The 13,903-nt window shown below is 43.3% G+C and overlaps 2 protein-coding genes across 2 annotated transcripts in view; one reads left to right on the forward strand and one right to left on the reverse strand.

Moving 5' to 3' along the window:
- Positions 1-3,869, reverse strand: part of LOC132401661 (uncharacterized) — a 55,884-nt gene extending 52,015 nt beyond the window's left edge. The window contains exon 1 of the transcript XR_009514652.1: positions 3,709-3,869. The gene's annotated coding sequence lies outside the window, so the exon portion shown is untranslated. The remainder of the gene's footprint in view (positions 1-3,708) is intronic.
- Positions 3,870-11,772: 7,903 nt separating this feature from the next.
- The window catches only part of msh4 (mutS homolog 4), a 188,335-nt gene continuing 186,204 nt past the window's right edge, over positions 11,773-13,903 (forward strand). Inside the window, exon 1 of the mRNA XM_059983705.1 lies at positions 11,773-12,879. Coding sequence (XP_059839688.1) covers positions 12,703-12,879 — 177 coding nt within the window. The 5' untranslated portion in view covers positions 11,773-12,702. The remainder of the gene's footprint in view (positions 12,880-13,903) is intronic.

A 13,903-nucleotide genomic window follows, 5' to 3' on the forward strand; every position in this document is an offset into this window, starting at 1 on the left:
TCCCTCTGATCTTCCACATTGCCAAGAGTCTTACCATTAATACTATATTCTGCCATCATATTTGACCTACCAAAATGAACCACTTCACACTTACCTGGCTTGAATTCCATCTGCCACTTCTCAGCCCAGTTTTGCATCCTATCAATGTCCTGCTGTAACCTCTGACAGCCTTCCACACTATCCACAACACCTCCAACCTTTGTGCCATCAGCAAACTTACTAACCCATCCCTCCTCTTCCTTATCCAGGTCATTTATAAAAATCACGAAGAGTAAAGAGCCCCAGAACAGATCCCTGAGGCACTCCACTGGTGACCGACCTCCATGCAGAATATGACCCATCTACAACCAGTCTTCGACTTCTGTGGGCAAGTCAGTTTTGGATCCACAAAGCAATGTCCCCTTGGATCCCATGCCTTCTTACTTTCTCAAGAAGCCTTGCATGAGATACCTTATCAAATGCCTTGCTGAAATCCACGTACGCTATATCTACTGCTCTTCCTTCATCAATGTGTTTAGTCACATCCTCAAAAAATTCAATCAGACTTGTAAAGCACGACCTGCCCTTGACAAAGCCATGCTGACTATTCCTAATCAATTATACCTCTCCAAATGTTCCTAAATCCTATCAATGTCCTGCTGTAACCTCTGACAGCCCTCCACACTATCCACAACACCTCCAACCTTTGTGCCATCAGCAAACTTACTAACCCAATCCCTCCTCTTCCTTATCCAGGTCATTTATAAAAATCACGAAGAGGTTACCAACCACTGAGGTAAGACTCACTGGTCTATAATTCCCTTTTTTGAATAAAGGACCAACATCTGCAACCCTCCAATCCTCTGGAACCTCTCCCATCCCCATTGATGATGCAAAGATCAATGCCAGAGCAATCTCCTCCCTCGCCTCCCACAGTAGCCTGGGGTACATCTCATCCGGTCCCGATAACTTATCCAACTTGATTCGTTCCAAAAGCTCCAGCCCATCCTCTTTCTTAATATCTACATGCTCAAGCTTTTCAGTCTGCTGCAAGTCCTCAAGCTTTTCAATCTGCTGCAAGTCATCACTACAATCACCAAGATCCTCTTCCATAGTGAATACTGAAGTAACGTATTCATTAAGTACCTCTGCTATTTCCTCCGGTTCCATACGTACTTTCCCACTGTCACACTTGTTAGGTCCTATTCTTTCATGTCTTATCCTCGTGTTCTTCACATACTTGTAGAATACCGTGGGGTTTTCCTTAATCCTGTCATGGTCTCATCTGGCCATCCCCCATCTTGCTATTATATCCTTGATTGGGCCTTATTCCACTCGTCTGATTCCCAATTGTTCCCAGCTCCATTAATTACTGCACACCTGCTTTCCATCAGTGAATGCAGGATAAAAACTCTAGAGTCACAGCAATGGGCTGCCAGTTCGTTGGACTCTATTGTTCATAAACCTTGTTTCCTGATTCCTTAGGACTGTCAGTGCTAAGCTCGGCATCATTTCCTGGATATTCTATGTAAACCTTGTCTCCGTGTAAAGACTCTCCTGGATACCTGTTTCACGTTCGCGACGGTGGTAACACCTCATGACTCTGTCTCTGCGCCTGTGTCCTGCACTTGAGTTCATCCCCAGTCACGTCCTTGCAACAAACCAAGGCTTTCTCATGGCCCCTTCTGGATCTCCTAATTTCCTTCTTAAGCTCCTTCCTATTAGCCTTATAATCTTCTAAATATATAACTTTACCTAGCTCTCTGAACCTTTTGTAAGCTTTTCTTTTCTTCTTGACTAGATTTATTACAGCCTTTGTACACCACAGTTCCTGTACCCTACCATAACTTCCCTGTTTCATTAGAATGTACCAATGCAGAACTCCACACAAATATGTGAACATTTGCCACATTTCTTCCGTACTCTTCCTTGAGATCTGTTTCCATTTTAAGATTCCAATTTCCTGCCTGATAACCTCCTAATTGTAAAGAAGATAGAATTAAGATCACTATCTCCAAAATGCTCTCCCACTGAGAGATCTGACACCTGACCAGGTTCATTTCCCAATACCAGATCAAGTACAGTCTCTCCTCTTGTAGGCTTATCTACATATTGTGTCAAGAAACCTTCCTGAACACACCCTTGCTCTAGGGAGATGCCAATCGATATTTGGGAAATTAAAATCTCCCACCACGACAACTCTGTTGTTATTATTATATTTTTCCAGAATCTGTCTCCCTATCTGCTCCTCGATATCCCTGTTACTAATGGGCGGCCTGTAAAAAACACCCAGTAGAGTTAATGACCCCTTTCCTGTTCCTAGCCTCCACCCACAGAGACTCTGTAGACAATCCCTCCATGATGTCCACCTTTTCTACAGCCTTGACACTATCTCTGATCAACAGTGCCACACCCCCACCTCTTTTGCCTCCCTCCCTGTCCTTTCTGAAACATCTAAAACCCAGCACTTGAAGTAACTATTTCTGCCCCTGAGCCATCAAGTCTCTGTAATGGCCACCACATCACAGAACATAGACATAGAACATAGAATAGTACAGCACATTACAGGCCCTTTGGCCCACAAAGTTGTGCCAACCTTCAAACCCTGCCTCCTATAAAACCCCCCACCTTAAATTCCTCCAAGCTCCAAATTCCTCATATCTCCAAGTACTGATCCATGCTCAAAGCTCATCTGCTTTGTTCACAACACTCCTTGTGTTAAAATAGACGCATCACAAACTGGTCTGAGTGCGATCCTTCTCTATCACTTGCCTATCTTCCCTCTCACAATGTCTACAAGCTTTCTCTATTTGTCTTCTTGAACTTCACCAATTGCTAATGATGAAGTAAATGTATCTGCAAGTTTCTTCACAATTTCTTTCCCAGCTTCCCGTAAGGTAAGTCTCTGCCATAATGCATTTCAAGCCTATTAATACTTCCTCCTTAGTATTTCAGGGTAATTTTTATTGTCACAAGAACCAAGGCACAATGAAAACATTTTTGATTTGCATGCCAACCACACAAATAATTTAATTGCACTAATGCATTGAAGCAGTACAAGGAAGTTCAATAGTAGTTGAAAGGCTTCGATAGAGTGGATGTGGAAAGGATATTTCCTATGGTGGGGGAGTCTAGCACCAGAGGGCAGAGCCTCAGAATAGAGCAATGCCCATTTAGAATGGAGATAAGGAGGAATTTCTTTAGCCAGAGAGTGGTGAATCTGTGGAATTCATTGTCATAGATGGCATTGGAGGCTGTCATAGGGTATACTTAAGATGGAGGTTGATGTTCTTGATTAACCAGGATGTCAAAGGTTACAGGGAGAAGGCAGGAGAATAGAGTTGAGAGGGATAAATAAGTTATGTTGGACTGGTGGAGCAGACTGGATGGGCTAAATGACCAAATTCTGCTCCTACGTCCTATGATCTAATATCTTATGGTTTGATTACGTTGGCTGGTTTACTGAGGTAGCAAGAAGTGCACACAGTCCACGGAGGGGAGCTGGGGTTCCATGCTGTGTAAACAACTCTGCAGTTTCTCCCGATCACAGCCAGAGTGGTTGCCATACGTCTGGCATCACCATTTCGTCTGCTATGAGTGTGGAGGAGCAACAGCTCATATTCCGTCTAGGTTGCCTGCAATCTGATGGCATAAACATAGACCTCTACAATTTTGGGCAATTTTCCCCCTCCTTTTCCTATTTTTCAATTCCCCACTCTGGCCTCTTACCTCTCTTCACCTGCCTATTGCCTCCCACTGATGACACTCCTCCTTCCCTTTATTTTCACCTTCATGAAATAATGTTCTGCCGATAAACAACGTATTTCACGACCTTTGCCGATGATTCGGATTCTCCCGTTACCCGGGTGATCGGAAACCCAGCACCAAGTCTGCAGGTGGGGGCGGGGACAAAGCACTCACTCAGAGCGCATGCTCCAGCCCGGCAGCGTGCGCAGCCGCGCCTGCGCAGATGAGTCTCGTCGTCATTTTCTTGCCTCTTCCCGCTTTTTTTTCTCAGCGGTGATGGAGGCCGAGCCGACGGTGGGAGGTGGCGGCGGCCCTACGCTTAGTACTCGGTCCGCCCCGCTGCCCAGATACGCCTTCGGGCTCCTGGAGACCCCGCGGGACGCGGTGGCGGGCGAGGGTAGCAGCTCGTCGAGTGGGCGGCCCGAGTCAGCCTTTGCCTCGGGCTCGGGGGCGGCCGGCGGACCGCGAACGGCGAGCGGCTTCACCCCGAGCGGCAGCGGCGGCAGCAATAAGGCAGTGGGCAGAGGTGTGGTGGCGAGCTGGGCGTGGGAATGGGGTTGGGTGTGTAGGTGTGGGAGTTGATTTGGGGGAAGGTTGTAGCGTGGGTATGGATGTTGGGGCTGTTTTTGGTGGATGCTTGGTTGGGAGGGTGATAGGTGTAGGGGTTGATTTGGGGTATTAAGAGTGCACAATAGCTGAGGAGCTGCATTTCACTAGACAGAAGTACATTTGAGATGACCTGGGTGGAAAAAAAATCTCTTCTCCTGAGATGTTTTGGACGTGGTGAAAGGGATTTTATCCTCAGGTGAAATTTGGTGGGAGGGTGGGAGAAGGTGCAGTCAAAGTACTGTAGATGTGTGAGGCAATGGGGTTATAATAAACGTCAGTGGGTAGATTGTTAGCTGAGATTGAGAGAGAATAATGAGTCAAAGAATCCTTCAGCCCATATAGTTTGTGCCGAACCATTAAACTGCTTAGTCCCATCAACGTACACTGGGACCATAACCTTCCATACCCCTCCCATCCATGTACCTATCTGTTTCTCTGAAACGGTGAAATCAATCCCAAATCCACAGCTCATTCCATGCATTGAATACCTTCTGATTGGAGAGGTTCCTCATCAGGTTCTCCTTAAACATTGCACCTTTCACCCTTAAACCATGACCTCTAGTTCTAGTCTCAACCAACTCAAGTGGAAAAAGCCTCCTTGTATTCACTGTACCTTATAATTTTGCATGCTTTATCAAATCTCCCCTCAATTTTCTCTGCACTTTTTCAATCTTAGTTATATGATTCCTGTAAGTAGGTGACCAAAATTGGACACAGTACTGCAAATTAGGACTAATCAATGTCTTGTACAATTCAACATAATATCCCAACTCCTGTACTCATTACATTGTTTTATGAAGACCAATGTGCCAAAAGCTTTCTTTATGACCCTATCTACCTGTGATGCCATTTAAAAGGAATTATGGATCTGTATTCCCAAATCCTTCAATTCTAACACACTTCTCATTGCCCTACTCACAGTATAAGACCTATCCTGGTTGGCTCTTCCAAGCAACATCTTGCACTTGTCTACTTTAAATCCAATCTGCCATTTTTCCAGCTGGTCCAGATCTCACTATAAAACCATGATAGTCTATCTCGCTGTCTATTGCCCTCAATCTTGGTGTTACCCACTAATTTAGTGATCCAGTTAATCGTGCTAGTGATGCCAAAACGAGGAAGATTATACTGTCTAATACTTGGCTAAAGAGTTGATGTAGGAGGGAGGGCCAATTGTATCTCTTCCAGGAAAGGTGTGACCTGCATGGAAGGGATAGTTTGCATCTGAAAAGGAGGGGGAAAAATATCCTTGCAAGAAGGTTTGTTAATGCTGCACGGTGGGTTTTAAACTAGAGTTGCAGGAAATGGAACAATTAGTGGAGAGGTTGTGGAGGCAGATGTAAGCCTACCAACAAAGTTAGGAATCAAAAGGTTGAGCATGGTGTGACTAGTATTTTAATGCAAGGAGTATTGTAGGAAAGGCAGATGATAGTGCTGAGGATGAGGTAGCTAGTTTACAGAGGCAATGTGTAGTAAGGAGAGGCTGATGATAGAGCAAAATTGCAGTCAGCTGGATGAGTTGCAAAGTAAAAGGTGGACAAAATTGAAAAGAGTGAACACAGGACTGGAAGTGTTATATTTGAATGTGTGCTGTATACGGAATAAGGTAGATGAACTTGCAGCACAGTTGCAGACTGGCAGTTATGATGTAGGCATCACTGAATTATGACTGAAAGAAGATTATAGCTGGGAGCTTAAAGTCCAAGGATACACGTTGTATCAAAAGGACAGGCAGGAAGGCAGAACGGGCAGCATTAATCTGTTGGTAAAAAATGAAATCAAATCATTAGAAGTGCCAGAGGATCGGAAGATGTTGAATCATTGTGGATAGAGCTAAGGAACTGTAAAGGTAAAAAGCTTGATGGAACTTTTATACAGACCCCCAAACAGTAGTAAGGTTGTTGTCTATAAATTATAATGGGAGATAGAAAATTCATGCCAAAAGGTCAACACTTCAATAGTCATGAGGGATTTCAATAGGTAGATTGAGAAAATCATGATGGTGCTGGATTATAGGAGGGGGATTTTCTAGAGTGCCTACGACTTGGCTTTTAGGAGCAGCTGATGGTTGAGCGCACAAGAGGTTCAACCATTCTGGATCGGGTGTTGTGTAATGAACCAGAAGTAATTAGAGAGCCTAAGGTATAAGAACCTTAGGGGAAGTAATCATGATATGATTGAATTCACCCTGAAATTTGAGGTGGAGAAGTTACTGTCTGATGAATCAGTATTACAGTGGAGTAAAGGGAATTACAGAGGCATGAGAGAGGGGTTAGCCAGAACTGGTTGGAAAGGAACATTGGCAGGCATGATGGTAGAGCAGTAATGGCTGGAATTTCTGAAAGCAATTAAGAAGTTACAGGATATATACATTCCAAAGAGAAAGAAGTACTCTTAAGGAAAGATGACACAGTCATGGCTAACAAGAGAAGTCAAAGCCAAAGAATATAATAGAGCAAAAATAGTGGGAAGTTAGAGGATTGGGAAGCTTTTAAAAACTTAACAGAAGGCAACCAAAAAGTCATTAAGAAAGTAAAGATGGAATATGAAAATAAGCCAACCAATAATATTAAAGAGGATACCAAGAGTTTCTTAAGATACACAAAATGTAAAAGAGGGACAAGAGTGGACATGGGACCACTGGAAAACGATGCTAGAGAGGTAGCAATGGGGGACATGGCAGACAAACTGAATAAGTATTTTGCATCAGTCTCCACTGTGGAAGACACAAGTAGTTTGGTGGAAGCTCCAGGTGTTAGGGGTCATAAAGAGAGCGAAGCTGCCATTACTAGGAAAAAGGTTCTTGGGAAACTGAAATGTCTGAGGAGGTTCTGCAAAGAGAGTTTAGAGAGTTAGGTGAAATGTTGAAGGACAGGACCTCCAGGGTTGCGACCTCCAGGGTTGCAACCTCAGGATTGCTACCCATGCTACTTGCTAGTGAGGCTAGAAATAGGAAGATAATGCAGCTAAATATGTGGTTAAGGAGATGGTGCAGGAGGGAGGGCTTCATGTTTCTGGACAATTGGGCTTTGTTCCAGGGAAGATGGGACCTGTTCTGACAGGACAGTTTGCACCCGAACTGGAGGGGGACTAACATTCTTGTGGCTAGATTTGCTAGTGCTGCTCCGGGGGGTTTAAACTAGATTTGCAGGGGGAGAGGAACCAGAGTGTTAGAGCAGATAGTGAGGTGGAGAAGGATAAAGGTCATGCGAGGACTGCATGTATAGACAGAGGTTTGTATGTGATCGAAATGCTCTCAGGTGCATCTATTTCAATGCAAGGAGTATTGTAGGTAAGGCAGATGAGCTTAGGGCGTGGATTGGCACGTGGGTTATGACATTATTGCTATTAGTGAGACTTGGTTGCAGGAGGGGCAGGACTGGCAGCTTAATGTTCTGGGGTTCCGTTGTTTCAGATGTTATAGAGGGGGAGGGATGAAATGGGGAGGAGTGGCATTACTAGTCGGAAAATTTCACAGCTGTGCGTAGACAGGACAGCCCGGAGGGCTCGTCTACAGAGGCCATATGGGTGGAGCTGAGGAATGGGAAAGGTGTGACCACACTAATAGGGTTGTGTTATAGACCGCCCAATAGTCAAAGAGAATTGGAGGAGCAAATCTTTAGAGAGATAGCAGACAAATGTAAGAAACAGAAAGTTGTAATAGGGGATTTTAACTTTCCACATATTGACTGGGGCTCCCACACTGTGAAAGGGCTAGATGGCTTGGAGTTTGTCAAATGTGTTCGGGAAAGTTTTCTAAATCAATATATAGAGGTACCTACGAGAGAGGGTGCAATACTTGATCTCCTTTTAGGGAACCAGACAGGTCAGGTGACAGAAGTTTTGGGTCCAATGACCATAATGTCATTAGTTTCAAGTTAATTATGGATAAGGATAGGTCTGGTCCTCGAGTTGAGGTTCTAAATTGGAGAAGGGCCAATTTTGTGGAAATGAGAAAGGATCTAGGAAGAGTGGATTGGGATAAGTTATTTTCTGGCAAGGATATGTTCAGTCAGTGGAATGCCTTCAAAGGCAAAATCTTGAGAGTGCGGAGTTTGCATGTTCCTGCCAGGATTAAAGGCAAAGTTAACAGGCATAGGGAACCTTGGTTTTCAAGGGATATTGGTAATCTGGTTAAGAAAAAGAAAGAGGTGCATAGCAGGTATAGGCAACCTCAATAAATGAGGTGCTTAAAAGAGTATAGAAAATGTAAGAAAATACTCAGGAAGGCAAAAAGAAGACATGGGGTTGCATTGGCAGATAATGTGAAGGTAAACCCGAAGGGTTTCGACAGGTATATTAAGAGTAAAAGGATAGTGTTCTATGGTTCTGTCTGAAAGTAGTTAAGTCACCTGCGCCAGATGGTGTACACCCCAGGGTTCTGAAAGGTGGCTGAAGAGGTTTTTGAGGCATTAGTAATGATCTTTCTGAAATCACTAAATTCTGAATGTTTTCAGAATTCTGGAAAATTGCAAATGTCTTTCCACTCTTCAAGAAGGGAGAGAGATTAAAGAAAGGAAACTATAAGCCAGTTAATCTGACATCAGCAGTTGGGAAGATGTTGGAGTTGATTATTATGCTTCGGGGTACTTGGAGGCACATGATAAAATAGGTCATAGTCAGCATGGTTTCCTCGAGAAAATCTTGGCTGACATCAGGAATTCCTTGAAGAAATAACAAGCAAGATAGACAAAGGATCAGTTGATTTTGTGTAAAAACACAAAATGCTGGCAGAACTCAGCAGGCCAGACAGCATCTATGGGAGGAGGTAGTGACGACTTTTCAGGCCGAAACCCTTCATCTGGGGTGCTTAGATTTTCAGAAGGCTTTTCTCGAGGTGCCACATGTGATTCTGCTTAACAAGCTAGAAACACATGGTATTACAGAAAAAAATTCTAGCATGGATAAAGCAGTGGCTGATTGACAGCAAGCAAAGAGTGGGAATAAAGGGAGCCTCTTCTGCTTGGCTGCAAGTGACTAGTGTTGTTCCACAGGGGTCTGTGTTGGGACTGATTTTTTTTTTACATTATACGGTTTGTCAATGATTTGGTTGATGGAATTGGCGTCTGTTGAAAAGTTGCAGACGGTATGAAGATAGGTGGAAGAGCAGGTAGTTTGGAGCAAGTAGAGAGACTACTGAAGGACTTAGATTAGGAGAACAGGCAAAGAAGTGGCAGGTGGAATACAGTGTCTGCTATTTGGTAGAAGGAATGAAAGGGTTGACTATTTTCTAAATAGAGAAAATTCAAAAATCTGAGGTGCAAAGGTACTTGGGAGTCCTTGTGCAGGATTCCCTAAAGTTTAATTTGAAGGTTGAGTCTGCTGAGGAAGGCAAATGCAACGTAAGCATTCATTTCAATTCCATTCCTACATGCCACTGTAATGTTGTTATTAGGTAGCCAATAGACAACTCCCATCAGTGGTTTTTTCCCTTTACTATTCCCAATCTCTACCCACGTGGACTCAATATTCTGCTCCTTAGATCTTGTATCATCTCTCACTATTGTCCTGATCTCACCTTTAATTAAGAAGACTACCTCACCTCCCTTACCTTCCTGCCTATCCTTCTGCGTTACCTGATATCCTTGGATATTTAGTTCCCAATCCTCTCCACCCTACAACCACGTCTCTTTAGTGGCTACTAGATAATACCCCTTTTAACTGATTTGTGCCACAAGTTCACTGATCTTATTTCAAATACTACAGGCATTCAAATTAAGTGCCCTTACACTCATTGTGCTTTTAAAATCTTATTACCTTTTTCTCTTTAGTACTTGACTTCTCTTTACTTCACTCTTACTTTTCTCTTTTTTTATCTTTTACTTTATCTTAATCCACATTTTTCTCTTTTACTTTTTCCATACTTCTCCAATCTGATGAACCCACCCTGCTACTATTTCTCTTCACAGCCCTAGTTATACGATTCGCTAGGATCCAGATTCCATCACAGTTCAGGTGGAGCCCATCCCATTGGTACAGCTCCCTCCTTCCCCAATACTGGTGCCTATTTCCCATGAATTCAAATCCACTTCTTCCACACTGATCCTTGAGCTAAGCATTTAACTCTCTAATCTTCTTGACCCTTTGCCGATTTGCACATGGCTCCAGAAATTACTACCTTTTTGGATCTGCTTTTTAATTTAGTCCCTAGCTGCTCAAATTCCCTCAGCAGAACCTCTTTCCTCATTCTCCCTATGTCGTTGGTATCCACATAGACCATGACAACTGGATCTTTGCCCTCCCGCTGCAAGTTCCTCTGCAGGTCAGATAAGATGTCCACAACCCGGGCACCAGGCAGGCAATGCAGCCTTCAGAATGCTCTTATTTTCACGATAGAGAGTATACTATCTCCAATTACCACTACATTTCTCTTCTTTCCCCCCTCTTGAATGGTTCCCTGAACTACGGTGCCATAGTTAGGTGCTCATCCTTCCTACTGTCCTCACTGTCATCCACACAGGAAGCAAAAATCTTATACCTGTTGGACAAGCTAAAGGGTTGAGGCTTCTCCAGCATTGTCTCTACCCGCCTCACTCACTGTCACACCCTCGTGTTCCTGACCACAGACTGAATTTGAGGCAGCTAATCAACTGGGTGTGACTACCTCCTGAAACAGAATCCCAGTAACTCTCCCCCTCCCTGTTGTGCTGCAGTGTTTGAAGCTCAGATTTTAGGTCATCAACTTTGAGCCTGAGTTCCTCAAGCAGCCAACTCTTGCTGCAGATGTGGTCACCATGAACCACAATGGGGTCCACCAGCTCCCACATCACGTAGCTACAGCACATCTCCAGATCCTGCATCATCCCTTTATTTAATAATTAGCTGTAATTTAGGGACTTTTTATTCAACCACTACAAAACCCTTACTTCCTACTTACCTGTGGTTCCTTGTCAAAGCCTCAAGTTCCCATTCTTATACTGGTCCCCTCACAATGGCCGCTCTGCTTTGACCCTGATTTACTTTTATTTGGTCCTGCTAATGAATTGCAAATTGATTGGTCCACCGCTAATGCTCCGAGCCCCGCAAAAAGCTTTTTTAAACTCTTCTCCCCAACCTGTGCAATGCTGGCTTTCTCTGCGAATTGATTGGTCCACCGGTAATGAACTTAGGAAGTTTACTATTAATAAAATGTTTTAGGTGTTTTTGGAATTTATTCATGATCTTGTTGATTTTAATTTTGACAGAATCGTACTTTGGTGATAAGAGTTCAAATGCAGGAAATAGAAGCCAGTTTACAGCTGCCTCAGCTCAGAGCAGCTCCTCTTTCAAGTTCTTTGATGAAACCAAAATTCGGAAGTCTCCTGTGTCCACTACCAGCAGCAGCCACAATACAAGACCAGCTTGCAAGCTTCGCACTCCACAAACTAGTCACTCAGGTTCACTGATGCTGATCTTAGTTTTAATCTTCAATTGCATAAGAATTGTAATATATTTAGTACTGAGTGGTACATTAAGTGTTGTGTGCCTGTCTTCAAATACACTCAGTGACCACATGCTTCCTCTACCTAATCAAGACCATCCACAGAACTGCTGCTCAGTAGATAGAGTCATAGAAAAGTACAGCACAGAAACAGGCTCTTTGGCCCTTCTGGTTCACCCAACCATTTAAGCTGCCTAGTGCCATTGACTTGCTCCAGGACCTTTGCTCTCCAAACCTCTCCCATCCATGTACCTCTCCAAACTTCTCTTAAGTGTTGAAATTGAGCTCACATCCACCACTTGTGCTGGTAGTTTGTTCCACATTTCCATGATCCTCAGAGTGAAGAAATTTCCCTTCATATTTCCCTTAAACATTGTACCTTTCACCCTTAACCCATGACCTCCAGTTGTAGTCCCAATAAACTTTTTGTTTTTTGCACTATTCTCTGTAAACTCTAGAGATCATTGTGCATGAAAATCAAAGAAGATCAGTTTCTGAGATACTCAAACCACCCCTTCTGCCACCATCATTCCAAGCACTAACCACAGTCACCACTTACTCTTGTCCAACTGTACCAGGATATGTGGATCCTGGATTGGTCCCCACAGCTACCCGAGGACCCACCAGTAGACAACTCCTTAGGAGAGCATCATATTCAACTTGACTGTCTGTTCTGCTATGTTGGAACTAGAATGTGTGGTGACATTTTCCCCTAGTGCTTCCTTGGGTGTGTTAGTTGTTCTCGCAAACAGCACACTTCTTCACTATATGTTTTGGTTGCACATAATGAATAGGTAAATCTAAATCTGAATTCAAAAATGTTTGATCAATAGCCCACATTTGAATTGAATTCCTTCATGTTTGTTTTGTTTTTTTTATTGACTGACACAGCAAGGTTGTAGAGTGCACAGCAGATAATATTTCTGTACCAGAATCTGAATTCCTTCATGTGTTTCTGTACAGTTCCTTCATCTTCTGCAGTCTCCGCTGTTGTTGCCTCAGTAATTGTAGCCGTGGTAGAGGGACGTGGGCTTGCCCGTGGTGAAATAGGAATGGCCAGCATTGACCTAAAGAGTCCAGAACTAATATTATCCCAGTTTTCAGACAACTCCACATATGCTAAGGTAATAAATTAAGATTTTAGTTTTTATTTAATATTGATTAGATTTCCAATGACTTGTGGGAGATATTGAACTATTACCATCTCACAGTTGTGTACACAGCTGCTATTTGGTTCTTGAAGTGAACCCAGTGTCTACCAAGGCAATGCAACAAAGGACGGGAAATAAGCATGACACTGTTGGGATGGCTGCAAATGTTTCCTTGAAGAATCTTGTCTGTGCTGTTCGATAATCTGTGAAATATTTAACAGGAACATGAGCAGGAGCTTCTTCACTCACAGGGTGGTAAGAGTGTGAAATGAGCTGCCAGCACAAGTGGTGGATGTGGGTTTAATTGCAACATTTAAGAAAAGCTTTTGGATAGGTATATGGATGGGAAGGGTATGGGGGGCTATGGTTCAGGTGTAGGTTGATTGGACTAGGCAGACTAATACTTTGGCATGAACTAGATGGGTTGAAGGGTTGGTTTCTGTGCTGTAATGCTCTGTGACTCTAATCTGATCTTGATAAAGTTCCTGTCAAGAAACAGCTTCCCCTGGAAGGAGGGTGGGGAACCACAATATTCAGAATCAAGGTTTGGAACTGAAGGAGAAATGATAATTATTTCTTATGGAACATGTGATCTGGAACATTATTTAAAGGCCTGTGGAAACAATTTCAAAAGTGAATTGAATTTGCACAACTATGGATTCGGCAGCACAGTAGATATGGCAATTGTGCTTGTGAATTTGCACGTGTCAGCTAATTATTTAATCGTGATAGAATGTAACTCCATACTTGTTGTCATAGTGCTTGTTGAGACTTGGACAGCATAGCAGTGCTTCGCTGCTGTTTTACATGCGGCCTTCCCTGAGATAGTGGACTTCCTAGTCAACTGACTCTGAAGTCTAGCAGTATCCGTTTAATGTTTAGATGTTCTTTTCAGCCACCATGTAGGCTTCGTTTTCCTTTTGATAGATTTAGTTAACGGCCCTGTTTGGCCTAGTGTTTATTGTTTATTTTCCCTTTAACACTGTTCATAGTAAAG

This window comes from Hypanus sabinus, chromosome 11, assembly GCF_030144855.1.
Source record: "Hypanus sabinus isolate sHypSab1 chromosome 11, sHypSab1.hap1, whole genome shotgun sequence".
NCBI classification, from domain to species: domain Eukaryota; kingdom Metazoa; phylum Chordata; class Chondrichthyes; order Myliobatiformes; family Dasyatidae; genus Hypanus; species Hypanus sabinus.